The following is a 13,457-nucleotide window of genomic DNA, read 5'->3' on the forward strand; positions in this document are numbered from 1 at the left end:
TGTTTTACCAGTAGAAGGGATGGATATGTGCAGAAAATTAGTACCGTCTTATACCCAACAGTGAATATAGGTGAGGAAGTACTGCATCGTGAAACTGCCACGTGCATTTGAGAGTTGACATCAAGGCTGCTTTCACTCGCCTTTGCACCTATTTAATATCAGAGCACTATGTGTGGCACGCTATTTTTCTTCTGATTCTAGACAGGGTAATTATAAGCTGCAGCAGACAGAAAAGGAGAGGGGGGGAAATCATACTCTCTGAGTCAAAAGACAGTGGTTGTAAAACTGAGTCCTAATAGCAAACTTGCATATATGAAAGCTCAGAAGAAAGGGGTTGAGGAGTGAAAATTAATGCTCTCCTATCAATATATGCTTGCATTAACTAAGAATGCTGTGAAAAGATTCAGGAGGTGGCATTTATATAGAGAGAACATCAAATGGCTGGGATGAAAATGTGGGATTTCACGACGCCAACCTGTTTCTAAGGTAATTAAGTCACTGACATGGTACATAGATTAATGAAGGTAAAATGCAGTGAAAGCATGAATCTGATAAGAGCACCTCTGAAGAGTCGAGCGGCTAAAATCCCCGGCTCCCTCACTGTTTATGAACTGTACGGGGCTTGGCGACTGCTCCCCAGGGCTCCCATTCCCGTTGGTCTTGGCAGTGATTTCAGCATCAGGCTCTGAAGTTGCAGAATCATTGTCTAAAATTTGCAAATGAATAAATAAATAAATTTAACCTCAGCATTTGTATTTACTTGTTAGATAGTTCCACTGAAAGTAGGTGGAGAAAAGGAACTCATATGATCATTATTAAATTGTTCTCTTAAGTTCTAACATGCAGATTCTCACACTGTAGTCTGTGGACCCCAGGAGTCCCAAAGACCCTTTTTCAGGGGACCTGAAAGGTGAAAACTATTTTCATAATACTACGATGTTCAGTTCAGTTCAGTCCAGTCGCTCAGTCGTGTCCGACTCTTTGCGACCCCATGAATCTATTTGTCTTTTTTATCATGCTGATATTTGCACTGAGGGTAAACATGGCAGTAACATTTTTTAAAAAGTCCCTGATAAAGTAGTAATCATAATTTTTATTACATGTCCTCCTTAAATAACACACCTTTAAAATATTCTGTGTGATGAAATGGGGGAATCCACACACAACGAATTTGCTACATACCAACATCCCATTGGTGTTTTAAAGTACGTGTGGGATTTGCGCTGCTTTTGCCTTGAACTCCACTTTTATGTGGAAGAAAAACTGACATGAAAACTATAGTCATTTAGGCTCGTGCATTTGGCATATATTTTCTAAAAGATGATCTATGTGAATTTCTCATTTTAAGGAAAACAACCAATGGTATTTGTTGCAATGATTAAATTTTACACAAAAATAGAATTTTGGAAACTATTTGCCACCAAGAGCTTGACTTCTTTACCATCTTAATGACTTTTCTGATAAGATGGGTGTTGAGGTTAATAAATGTGACTTTTTGATATTGTGTAGTGAAATTTGTCAACATTTGGAAGATAACTCTTCACTCAGTGAAAGTAGTGAAAATGAAAGTCGCTCAGTCATGTCCAACTCTTTGGGACCTCTTGGAATTCTCCAGGCTAGAATACTAGAGTGGGTAGCCTTTCCCTTACCAGGGGATCTTCCCAACCCAGGGATTGAACCCAGGTCTCCTGCATTGCAGGTGGATTCTTTACCAGCTGAGCCACAAGGGAAGCCCAAGAATACTGGAGTGGGTAGACTATCCCTTCTCCAGGGGATCTTCCTGACCCAAGAATGGACCAGGGGTCTCCTGCATTGCAGGCGAATTCTTTACCAACTGAGCTATCAGGGAAGCCCTCATCAGTATTTTCCAAATGACCAATGAATGATGTTATAAATAATGTATGAGTAAAAAATACATTCAGAGTTCAAAACAGACCGATGGGTTCAATGTAACAGGGTATGAAAAGTTCATTGATATGGTTTCAGATTCCACACTACAACCAACCTTTAAGAAGGTACCAGCTATCAAGTTTTGATGTAGTGTCAAAAAAAATATCCATATTATGTGAAAGGGCTATTAAAATGTTCTTCCTTTTTTCAATTACAGATCTGGGTGAGGCCAGAGTTTCTTCAGGTTACTTCAGCCCAAAGAGCATACTGCAACAGACTGAATGCAGAAGGTATGAGATATTAGCTGTCTTCTGTTAAATCAGATATTAACAAGACTTAGAAAAAGTGTGAAACAATGTTATGCTTCATATATATTTTTGTTTTGGTGACACAGCTATTTTGCATAAAAATAAATTATTTAGGTTTGCAATGGGTTTAGTATTATTATTTTTAAGGTAAATAGCAAATAAATATTCTTAAAATTCTATTTAAAATTTTAATATCTCAAGTATTAATAGATATAATTCACAGAAACCAAAACTTTTTGAGGTCGTCAAAAATTAAGTGTAGAGGAAGACTAGTACCAAAAGGTGTGAGAATTTGCTGTTCTAACCAGTATAATGAGAGAATAAATAGAAATAAGAAGTGTAGTTATTAAAGGGAATATCAAATTTTAATTTGCATATGATATACCTAGAAACTTTAAGAGAATCCTATGAAAATGAGGAAAATATTCATAAATATGTTAGATTTTAAAATTAATCTAGATTGTAAGGTTAATTAAAAAATAAGCTATTTACAAAATAAATAAACACTGACAATCAAAATATTTTTTCTATATACCAATAAGAAAATAACATGAAGAACATCTCATTTATGATAACAGCTAGTTACAAAATATACTCTCCTAGAAAATCAACCTATTAAAGAATGTAAAGGGCCTATGAAAACTGATAAGTGCTTTATAGGTCTTATAAAAATTTTACTTAGGGACATTAAAGAAGACCTGGATGAAGAGAGAGTGACATATTGTGCATATTCCTGACTTAGTGATTACAGTGAAATGATGTTAATCCTTTCCTATTTAATTTTCAGCCTTAAAACAAATTCCAATCGGCTGTTTTTTTTTTTTTAAATAAAGCTTAAAAGGATTTTAAAGATGAGAAGAAAAAAGATATATGTATATGTAATTTGGAGAACCTGCCTTTTCAAGTAAGTCACATATATTGAAAAGGTAAAGGATCAAAACAATGCAGTAGAACAATGGAAAATTACAAAGAACACAGAAACAAATCCTAGGAGATATATATATAATATATATATATATATTATATATATATAAATCTAATGTATATTAAAGGTACAAAAACCAGTAGATAAAGGGAGAACTATTAAATAAATAGTGCTGGGACAATCTGTCAACTATTTTAAAAAAAGCAAACTTAGATAACCTCTTCTTATTTTGGATTTTATGACTCTAAAGCACTAAAATGAAAATACAACAGGCTAATAGATTTAATCATGAAAAAATGCAAACCTCAAATATGTCAAAAGTCAACAAAAATAAAATTAAAAATCACAAATTAGGGAAAAAAAATCCATGACATATGTAAGTGAGAAAAGGTTAATATACTTAGTTCATTAATATTTTAAAACTAGTTCTTTAGTAGAAAAAAGATTGTATGCACAAAATAAAAATGCAATCAAGATAAAACTGTTAACATGGAAAGGAAGCCTTCTTTGCACTCCAGAACTGCAGGCCGTCAGGCCCCTTCCCCCAAGGGAACTACCTTTAAATATTTGTCTCCTTCCAAAAATGAAACAACTACATATTTTATATATATTTATTTCTCCCCTTCTTACATATCCAGAAAGAAGCTATTCATACTGCTCTACATTATGGTTTGTTGTTTACTTTTTTCTTTTAACTTAATAACATCAAGTAAAGATTTTCCTCATTTATTTTCAAGGCTATATTGGTTTCCAATGAATAAAGAGATCATAATCATTTAAAGATTTTACAAATCAGTAAGTAAAAGATGACCATTCTATTAGAAAAAAGCAAGAAAAGACATGTTCTCAAAAGAAGAAATATCTACGACCAACAAACACAGACTTGTATGCCCAAAGCCCAGTCTCGTTTTCAGATAAATTAAAAATAAAACTGTTATATACCATTTCTCATCCATCAAACTGGGAAACATTTACAAAAGTGAGAACTGTTCAGCACTGGCTGGTATGGGGAGAAATGGGTCTTCTTATTTGTTTGGTGGGAATACATTATCTTTCTGGAGATAATGTGGAATCAGCACTGAGCATCTTAAAATGGTTCCACCCTTTGACCATCTGCAGCAGTTTATCTTCAGGAAATAAGTCAGAACCATACAAAAATTTATGTATTTACATTACAACATTCTCTCATAAAAATGAAAAATCAGAAAAACATTAACGGCCAACAATAGGAGAATAATTAAATAAATCATGGCATATCTAAAGGCTAGACATTATACGACAACACAGCCTTTACAAATTGAGCTTTTGAAATCTATTTAATGACTTAGCAAAGTTTTCATGATAAAATGTTCAATGAAAACAGCATAATACAAAACTATATAGAAGAGTATGGGTTTGGGTGGGGAAAATAGACCAAAATGTTAATAGGGTTTATTAGTTATTTTAATTGTCTTCTTTATATATTTTTTAACAGGTTTCTTATTTTCTAGAAATAAATTTTAAAGCAGGGAAAAAATAAATATTATAAAAGGAGTTTTTTTATCCCTTCAAAAACAGCCAATGTGTACACAGATACAATCTGTTCTACAGGCATTCCTGAGTGAGTTATTATTCGGTATAGAGCACTAAAAACACTAATATTACTCACACATTATGGTGTCCTACTTTACAAGAGCCTATTTTGCTCTGCAAATTTATCTCGGAAGAGAAAATTGCATGTGCCCGTATGTCCTGGTGTTGCAATCTCGACAATGAATTAAAGGACAAAATCCAGGTACTTTATAATAACCAGGTTAAAACTGGGAGTACTCGAATGAGGAGACTCAATTATCTCTATTACAAAGAGCCCTTATTTCTCTGCAGTGTGAGAGGCATCCGTCAAAAGAGAAATTCCTGTCTTTTTCAGATTCTCTTTATCCTCCCTAACAAAAACAAGCCCAGGGAAATGACAGTTGAGTTGTACAAACCCGGTGTTCAGACTTCCTGAGAAACTTGTCTTGAAATCAGAAGTCAAATTCCTGGCCTACATCAACCTTAACAAAACACATCCCCCTTCAACAAGCAGCCACACATTGACAGCTGAGGACTTCAGGATGAATAAAGACCTTTGCTCTGTGGATTCTTTTCATGATAGTACACCTAAGAGGCTTTCTTTTCAACTTGGTATTTAAGAAAGGAGATCTGGTGCCTATCTTGCTAGCCTTATCTCATAACCCTCACTCAGACCCCAGCCAGACTGGGTTATGTGATTCCCCAAACACGCTTGGACTTCTTCTCCGTGACTTTGCTCAGGCTGCTCCTCAGCCTGAGACAGTCTCACCCTTAACTTGCACCTGTTGAGATTCCACGCCCTGAAGGTACGGTGTGCACGTGCACACATGTATTGGGGAGGAAAATAATAACAGAAAGACAGGTTACTCATATGACAGAAACTCATATGACTCCATGTAAGCAGAGCTGTGTCTTTTTCATCTTTGTAGTCTCATAGCACCTAACTCTGTGGCCTGTACATATACAGAGAGCAGTAAAAATATTTGTTTAAAAAATTAATTAGTATAGTAAACACATTTAAAACATTTAAGACTAAAAATGTTACAACCGGTAAACCAGACAGCTTTTTTTTTTTTTTTTTTAAAGAAATAAGAATTAGCAAAGCACCAGATAACATTTCTCAGAGTCACAACCTAATTACAGACAGATACATCAAAGTCCCTGTGAACACAATAGCACAGGATCCCACAGTCAAATGGTCAATTTGTCATTTTCCCCAAATCCTCAATTCTCATTACCTTCTAGCCTTTGAATCTCTTCAGCTGTCACTTCCAGTGTTTGATCAGATAGGGACGCAACCTGGATGACCTGATAGAAAACAGAATGAAATGTGTAGATGTATGTATGTTTGTCTTTAAACAGAGGCAATTCTGTTTTTAACAGAAGACGAGGAAATATCAAACATCCAAGATCTCCTGTTTTAAGAAACTGTCAGTGTCCCAAGTTGAAGACTAAATCTCAGGTCTTCTTACTCTGATGGTAGTAATTACATTTTCTTTATTCCAGAAGAAAAAACTTGTTTAAAACATTACACGATAAACTTAAAAGACCAAAAGGATAATTTTGGACAAGAAACATAAATAAGAGTTTAAAACTGCCTTCATGTATATTCTAGTTTCAATATAACATGCTATTTCTTAAAAAATGCATAACAGCATTATATTAGAAATTATTCAATGAAGAAATAAATGTAATTATGGCTATATTGATTATAATGTTGTACACCCAATACATAGTTTCTAAAGTACTTTTCTGTTGTAGGAAGTGATAAATTAGGAGAGTGTGATTAATATGCACATACTACTATATATAAAATAGATAATTAACAAGGACCTAGCACAGGGAACTCAATATTCTATAATAACTTATATGAGAAAAGAATCTGAAAAAGAGTATATATACATATAATAACTGATTCACTGTGCTGTATACCTGAAACTAACACAACATTATAAATCAACTATACTCCAATAAACGTTTAAAAAATAGTACATAGAATTCAAATTAAAAAATAAATAAATCACTTTTCACAACTTAGCTCATCAGACTAACATCCACCTTGAATTGCACATCACTGGAACCCTTGTTTGGGGGTCAGAGAGACATTTTGTCCATAATTTTCAAATGAAAGAAGAAAGTGACTTTCTTAAAGTAACAAAATAGCCCATGGCAGAAAGACTTGGAAAAAGAGTACAGTCATAGATGGGATATTACCTGCTTTCCACAGAGAAATATGTCCAAGCAATAAAGAACCCAGAATTCTAAATTCTCATTATTAAGATAAATTGACAAGGAAAAGTAAAACTTAAACTACAAATTTGATGATTAAAAAGTAGAATTTATATTTTACTGTATAAAATTCTTTTCAAAGAAAAAAAGTTTCATACCGATTAGCCTTCCCATAGGTGAAATATAAAGAAGAAGAAGAAAACCCTCTGCAAACATTACTCAGAGTTGAATTTAGAAATATAGAAAGTAGCACAAATTAGATAGTCTTTATTCCAATGGAAGATCATTCAACTTACCAGCTGGGCAAAAGTTGTTACTTTCAGTCTCTTGAAAAGCTCATCTTTTTTGTATCTATAATCTGCAAAGCAGAATGGGACAAATATTTTTCCAGGTTTATTTTGCTTTCTTGGAGGTATTAATTCTTTCTAGTCATCAAGAAACTTCATCAAGAAATGTACCAAAAAATGGTATATTTTTCCAGTTATTTACATGTATTTCCTTGCATTACCTCATTTGATCCTCATGATAGCTTCAGAATTAAATGTGGCAGGTGTTGTATCATTTTTGTCTGGCCAGGAGAAGCCTCCAGCTGAAACTCTAAGCTACCTTTTTGGGTCCAGCGATTTGACCTCTTCCCTTTATTTTTATTGGTCTACAGTTATCCTTACTATGCTGTCTCTACTTTGACCCCACTGTATTGCATACATTTTTGTAAGTCCTTTAAATCCTTCTCAGAACAAGCAGGGGATAAATATCTGAATTTTACAAATGAGGACAGAGACCCAGAGAAGCTGAAGTGCCCTAGGTCAAGAGCTGGTAAGACATTTATACCCTACTATTTTATCTCTGTCCTAGAAAGAGAATAATTATTCCAAATAATTATGTTAGAAACGGAGGACGACCTTTTTTTCCTGGAGTACAATACTGGGCACAAACTTATGATTGGTTCTGATAATCTCTTATATCAATTTTCCTTCAACTTTACTTCAATAAAAATCAACTTATTGCAGTTTTGCAATAGGAAAAAGTTCTGGAGATCTATTGTACAACAAAGTAAATATACTTAACAGTAGTGAACTGTACACTGAAAAATTTATAATGAAAGATTTATAATGGTAAATCTTGTATTGTGGGTTTTTTTAAAACCAAAATTAGAAAAAAAAAGAAAAATCAACTAAAAACATCAATATTTACTCAGTGCTATCTTTACAATTCTGAGACATAACTCAAACTTTTTCATTTGTTTGTGTTAATAATTCTTCACATATTAAACAGTTTTAAGAAATACAGCCAATCTCACTTTATTATTTGTCCCATAGAGGCATGTTAAAAGCTGGCCTCCCTAAACTTTTCTGAAGAAGACTTGCCAATTCTGAAGAGTTTCCAGCATTGAACTCCTGCCCACCCCTACTCTTCACTCTTCTTCTAGTTTATATTGACATCCTTGACTCCTTAAATACTACCTCATTATTTCAGAATTACTGAAGGTTAGCTGGATAATTACTTTAGTCTCATAAACAAAGAATCCTAGCAAAGGAAAGGATTAAAGGTACTTAATATTATTTACTTGGTTATACTAATCATTCCCATGAATTTTCCAAAAAACCAGTACAGACCAGACAGCTACTTTGGAGGATAATGTGAGCATGGTTTACCAAACACGTTGAGGCTCAGAGTTGGGAAATGATACTATCTTAAAAACATGCCTTCTCTAAGTACCTCAAGACTCTTTCTGATGAGGAACTAAAGCTTCTCTGTTCTAAAATGTCCTAAGATAGCAATTTGGCTAAAAATTGATCTTTCTTCCAGGAAATTCTTAAAACAGTTTCTTCTAGATACAAGAAGATAACAAACCTAGATGCAAAGTAGCTTCTAAAACACATCAGGACGCAGACCCGAATAAGCTGAGCAGAAGCTTTACAAAGTGCAACTCAACTACAGTATTTCTCTCAGTTGCCACCAACGTGCCCACCCAAAGTCATTTATGTAAATCAAAGTGGCAATAAGTCAGCCAAAGAAAATAGTCAATAGCTTTCAAAGCAGTTTGCACTGTGGCATTTATCCATTGCTATTCTTTTGGTATAGTTAACATAGTTGGAAATGCTACTCTAGTTCTTCACATTCTATGTACAAAATACACACATTAAAATCCTCTTTAAATAGAAATCACCTTAAATAAGAAAACAGGCACTGCTGTTTTCTAATGGTCGGCATTTCCAGCATCCTCTCATAAGCACTAGAAATGGCGCTGCACATTTGAACCTGAAGTCTACATACCTGGTTCTGGTTTAGAAGGACAGCCATCATGAGGACTTTCTGACATTATTACTCAGATAAAAGATTGAGCTAGACGTTGTACAGCAAGTCTTAAATTTTATAAAAAGGATAACTTGGAAAGCTCTGTCAGTCTGTCCTTGCAAGGGCGAACAGAGCTTTAAGAATGGAGCTTCTGCTACTGTAGCCTCTCCCGGACTCTATAATGGAGACAAACAATCCTAGTTTCAGAAATGTTATCAAGTTTTGCTTCTCCGGTAAGTCTGGAGTCTAAGTGTGTCTCTCTCAAGTTACTGGAAAGACAGAGACCTAACTATCCAGGATGCTTCACACCGGGGCCAACCAGTGTCATCTAACCGCCAGAAGCCAAGAATGGGCTTTGTGAATGGTCCATAGACATAGGGTGTCTATTTTCCCCAGGCAGAGTTGAAAGAATATTCAGATCACAAAGGAATTCTGCATTTTCAGGGTTCTGTTAAAACCCATTATTAGCAAAGGGAAGTGGGCTCACAGTGGAAGACAAATCAAAGGAAGTAACAGGACAAGGTTTGTGATTTCACAGAAAGACCTGGCATCTAAGGTAATCTGAGAAAAGAGTTGGGTTTAGGGTGTCACAGAACAAGGCAACATTCTCCTCCTTCTGACCCAAAAGAACACCTACAACAGAAGATGGGAAAAGAGAAGGGAATATTTTCCAAGATGTAGATCCCAAACCAGAACCTGAAGTAATTCTAGCTGGAGTATCAGCACAAAGTGTGTGAAACCAGGTGAGTGGAACCTCCTGTCTTACTAAAAGGAAGCCCACAACCTCTGAAGAGGAAAGGTGAAGTACCATTTTCAAGGACTTTAACCCACAGGTATTTCTTTTGGGAGATAAGCTCCATTTAAAGTTTATATATCACAGAAACCACATTGTGCTTTTATGAGGAATATTTTAAACAGGGTTTCAGCAAGCTGGGTGGAATGGGACAATTTTTATATGGGACAAATTTTGGTGTGGATGGATGAGTTTACACTCGGCTACCTATGCTTAGGAGGTGAAAAAGGCTACAAACCAGAAGAGAAGCAGGCCAGTTGAATTTTGCTCACAGTGGATGAATTAAGGATGACAACAATAAAGTTTAGGTGAGTAAACAAGATTTTTTTCATAGTTTAAAAATTTAATATACACATATGTATGTATGTAAAGTGGAATATTTTGCAGATACATAACATTTTAAATATACAGCATAAATGTATAAAGTATAAAATATATAAGAAAAAAGGATACTGTGACATTACACATTGAAAAACAAATGTCTATAGCATCAGTTGTTATAGCTGAATGTAGCAAAAAAGAGATTCAGCACGGAGCTGCTCCTGAGTCCATGTCTATTGTCTGGGGTTTCTCAATACTGCAGCAATTCAAAAGGAACAGGAACATTATCATTTAAATTAAAAGTCCTGCTATGTAAAAACAAAAGTTCTGGTGAATTCTGGATTTGTAATATTTTCTTCCCAGAAGGTATATTCTACCAGAGCCAGGTCTTGAACTGCTACCAGTCAGAGCACCTCTCTGCCACCATTAGCTCAATACTGCCCTAGCATTGGGTTCTCCTACTAAAGCTATGAGCAAATCCATCTTAGAAAACAGATGTCCCTGCTTCTCTGATTCTGGCCATGATGTGTACATTTTACATCTGTTTTGGACACAGATTGAAAAATTATGATTTTGTGCAAGCGCAGTGCACTCAGTGACTAGAAGCATATTTTTGCCAAAGATTAGTTTTTTAAAAGGATGTGCATGAAATATGATTTTTAATTAAAAGGAAGCTGACTGCAATGAATTTATAATGCATAACACCACTTTAAGAATAAGCTCTTTCTCACACCTCTAAGTCTTTCATGAATACTGTCGAATTTATACTAAAAAGAATGCTATGAAATAAGATATTATTACTCCTATCTCAGGTACAGAGAAAATAAGAAAATAGGAAAGATTGAGTACCTTGAATACAGATCATAAAGACTGCAGTACAATGAAACTAGAAGCTGGGGTTCTCACTGCTTAACTAGAGATTATTTCATAGTCCAACGTTAATATCTCCCATGGGATTTAAGGCGGGCAGAACTCAGACCCAAAGACCACCACCTCAGCAGCGGACTCGATGGTACAGTTTCCCACATCCTTCAATGCATGTGCCGTGCTCACCTGACTCCCATAGCTTTGGATGCGAGTTACCTGAAGAGTATGGCTAGGATTGTTAATAACCAACTTACAGAGCCACTATAGGGTTCCATTACCCCACACCATAAATAGTGTTACTCACTTTTTTTGATCTCTTCTAGCTTCTCAATGTATTTAGTCATACTGTTACCTAAAAAGAGAAGGATTTTAAATATGCTTTTAATGGAAGAAAATGATGTCTGAGCCTTCCCATCCTGTTTTTACAGAACTGCAGTAGACAAATGGATCAGACATAGTAAACAGTCTTTAGGATTATACGGCATTATTAAAAGATAAGGAATCCAGGGAAATGTTTTGGTCAAATGTGTTAAGCTGAGGCGCACACCCAATAAATATTAAGAAGTCCCCCCAGGCACTACAAATGATCACTTTATGTAATTTCTTTTCTTTCCGAGTTAAGCCTTTCATCCTCCATTTATTCACCCCATAAGCTTTTTTTGTGGGGAAGGTGTGCAGAGGAAGAGAAAAAAGCAACAACCTCTGAATGTCTAAAATGAGCTGCTGCGCCCAGCCAAGTAACCCTTTCCTCTTCGCTGAATCTTTGTGGTTTCCTTCTCTTCCCTGAACTTGGGTCTTCCACTATTCATGCTGATACTGCAGCCTGAACTAGACCACACAGTATGTACACCAGTATTCACCATGGCTTTGATTTGCTGAGAAATCACAGCAGATCCTCAGCACTGTGGGGAGTCCCCCACCCTCATGTTTTATGGCCTGGTTCTATAACACTAGGTTCTAGCCAAGGTGGTTTGGAGAGTTTTCATGCATTAAAACTGGGCCAGGATCCTTATGGTTTCCGAATGAACTAAAGTCTGGTTCTCAAGCCAGGGGCTATTATTTTTTACCGAGCATACTTCAATTTGATTCAATTCAGCACAGCAAGCTCTATCTGGCACCTCACATGTATAGCAAAAAAAAGGAAAACATTAAAAATAATTTTTCATTTCTAAAACTGTGCTTCTAACTTTTAAGCCTTGAGAGCAACTAGTCAGTTTCAGTCACAAACTTTGGGTAAAAGAAATGCTTCCGATTAATGGTATGAACTTATGGTTTTAAGCACTGTTCTGAACTTTTCTTCATGTGTAGGTGACAAGCAGAGAAAGAAAATTATTTCTCTGAAACCCAAAGCACATTTTCAAAAAACAACTTACATCATTTGTTATTATTAAATCTATACCAACATGGAATAAAATTTCACTGAGTTAGAATATTCTTTTTTCATCTGACAACACACAGTCCCCAGATCAGAACCGAAGAGCAGGACTGATTCAGTGTAATCCTGAACCCAGACTGTATCCTTCCAAAAGCTCAGAGAGACGTGACAGTAGTAGGGCTGCTCAGAAGGCCTGAGGCTTCTCAAGACAGACACTGAGAACACCTCAGAAGAGATCCAAAAAGGACTACAGACCAAGGCTGGAATCAAATATAATCTTTTCTAGGTTCTTCAGGCTGGAATGAACCTGAGATGTTGACCAGATCTCCACAGTGGAAACCGTGACTCCTTCCCAGACTCACAGCCTCTCCTGTGCAAGTCTGCACTTGGGTTAGAAGACAGGGCAAATGGCATGCTCTTCACTGTCCCACAGTCTTATTCTTAAATGACTTTATAGGAGCTTCTGGTTGCACGTTCCTGGGCCCCTTACAGTGCCAGGCTGTTGACGTGGCAGTTAGTTTCTTTTCGCTGGAGAAGCTTCAGGTCTCCTTCCAGAATTGTCGAAAAATTGAGGTACAAAAAGGTCCACTGACTTGTCCGGAGAGGGCAAGTTAGTAACTAAGTCAAGATTAGTATTCCCAACCTCCTGGTTTCTAACATGGCTCATAGAGACACACTGATTCTCTAGCTGTGCTGTTTTAAAAACATGATTTCACTCTGAGGTAAATATGTAGGAAGTGTTACTTTCTTCATAGTAGCAGGTGGGAACCATTTCATGCTCTCAAATTCCCTGAGGCATGCTATGCATGGGAAACAATAGCCAACCTTATCATATAGTCTTTATTATTAAAACACTGCATTTCCAGTCTATAGCAGTTTCTACTAACAATGTGTCTAAAA

At 35.8% G+C, this 13,457-nt stretch overlaps 1 protein-coding gene across 3 annotated transcripts in view; it reads right to left on the bottom strand.

The window, feature by feature from the left end:
- Positions 1 to 13,457, bottom strand: part of CEP41 (centrosomal protein 41) — a 52,135-nt gene that overhangs the window by 6,666 nt on the left and 32,012 nt on the right. For 2 of the 3 annotated variants that reach the window (XM_040259637.1, XM_040259639.1), the window contains 4 exons: positions 11,487 to 11,534; positions 7,200 to 7,261; positions 5,913 to 5,982; positions 562 to 706 (listed from right to left, as the gene is read on the bottom strand). In XM_040259637.1, coding sequence (XP_040115571.1) covers positions 562 to 706; positions 5,913 to 5,982; positions 7,200 to 7,261; positions 11,487 to 11,534 — 325 coding nt within the window. Of the gene's footprint in view, positions 1 to 561; positions 707 to 5,912; positions 5,983 to 7,199; positions 7,262 to 9,180; positions 9,378 to 11,486; positions 11,535 to 13,457 lie in introns of all 3 variants that reach the window. The other variant, XM_040259638.1, reaches the window with a different exon arrangement.

The sequence above is a fragment of the Oryx dammah genome, unplaced genomic scaffold (assembly GCF_014754425.2).
Source record: "Oryx dammah isolate SB20612 unplaced genomic scaffold, SCBI_Odam_1.1 HiC_scaffold_18, whole genome shotgun sequence".
NCBI lineage: Eukaryota > Metazoa > Chordata > Mammalia > Artiodactyla > Bovidae > Oryx > Oryx dammah.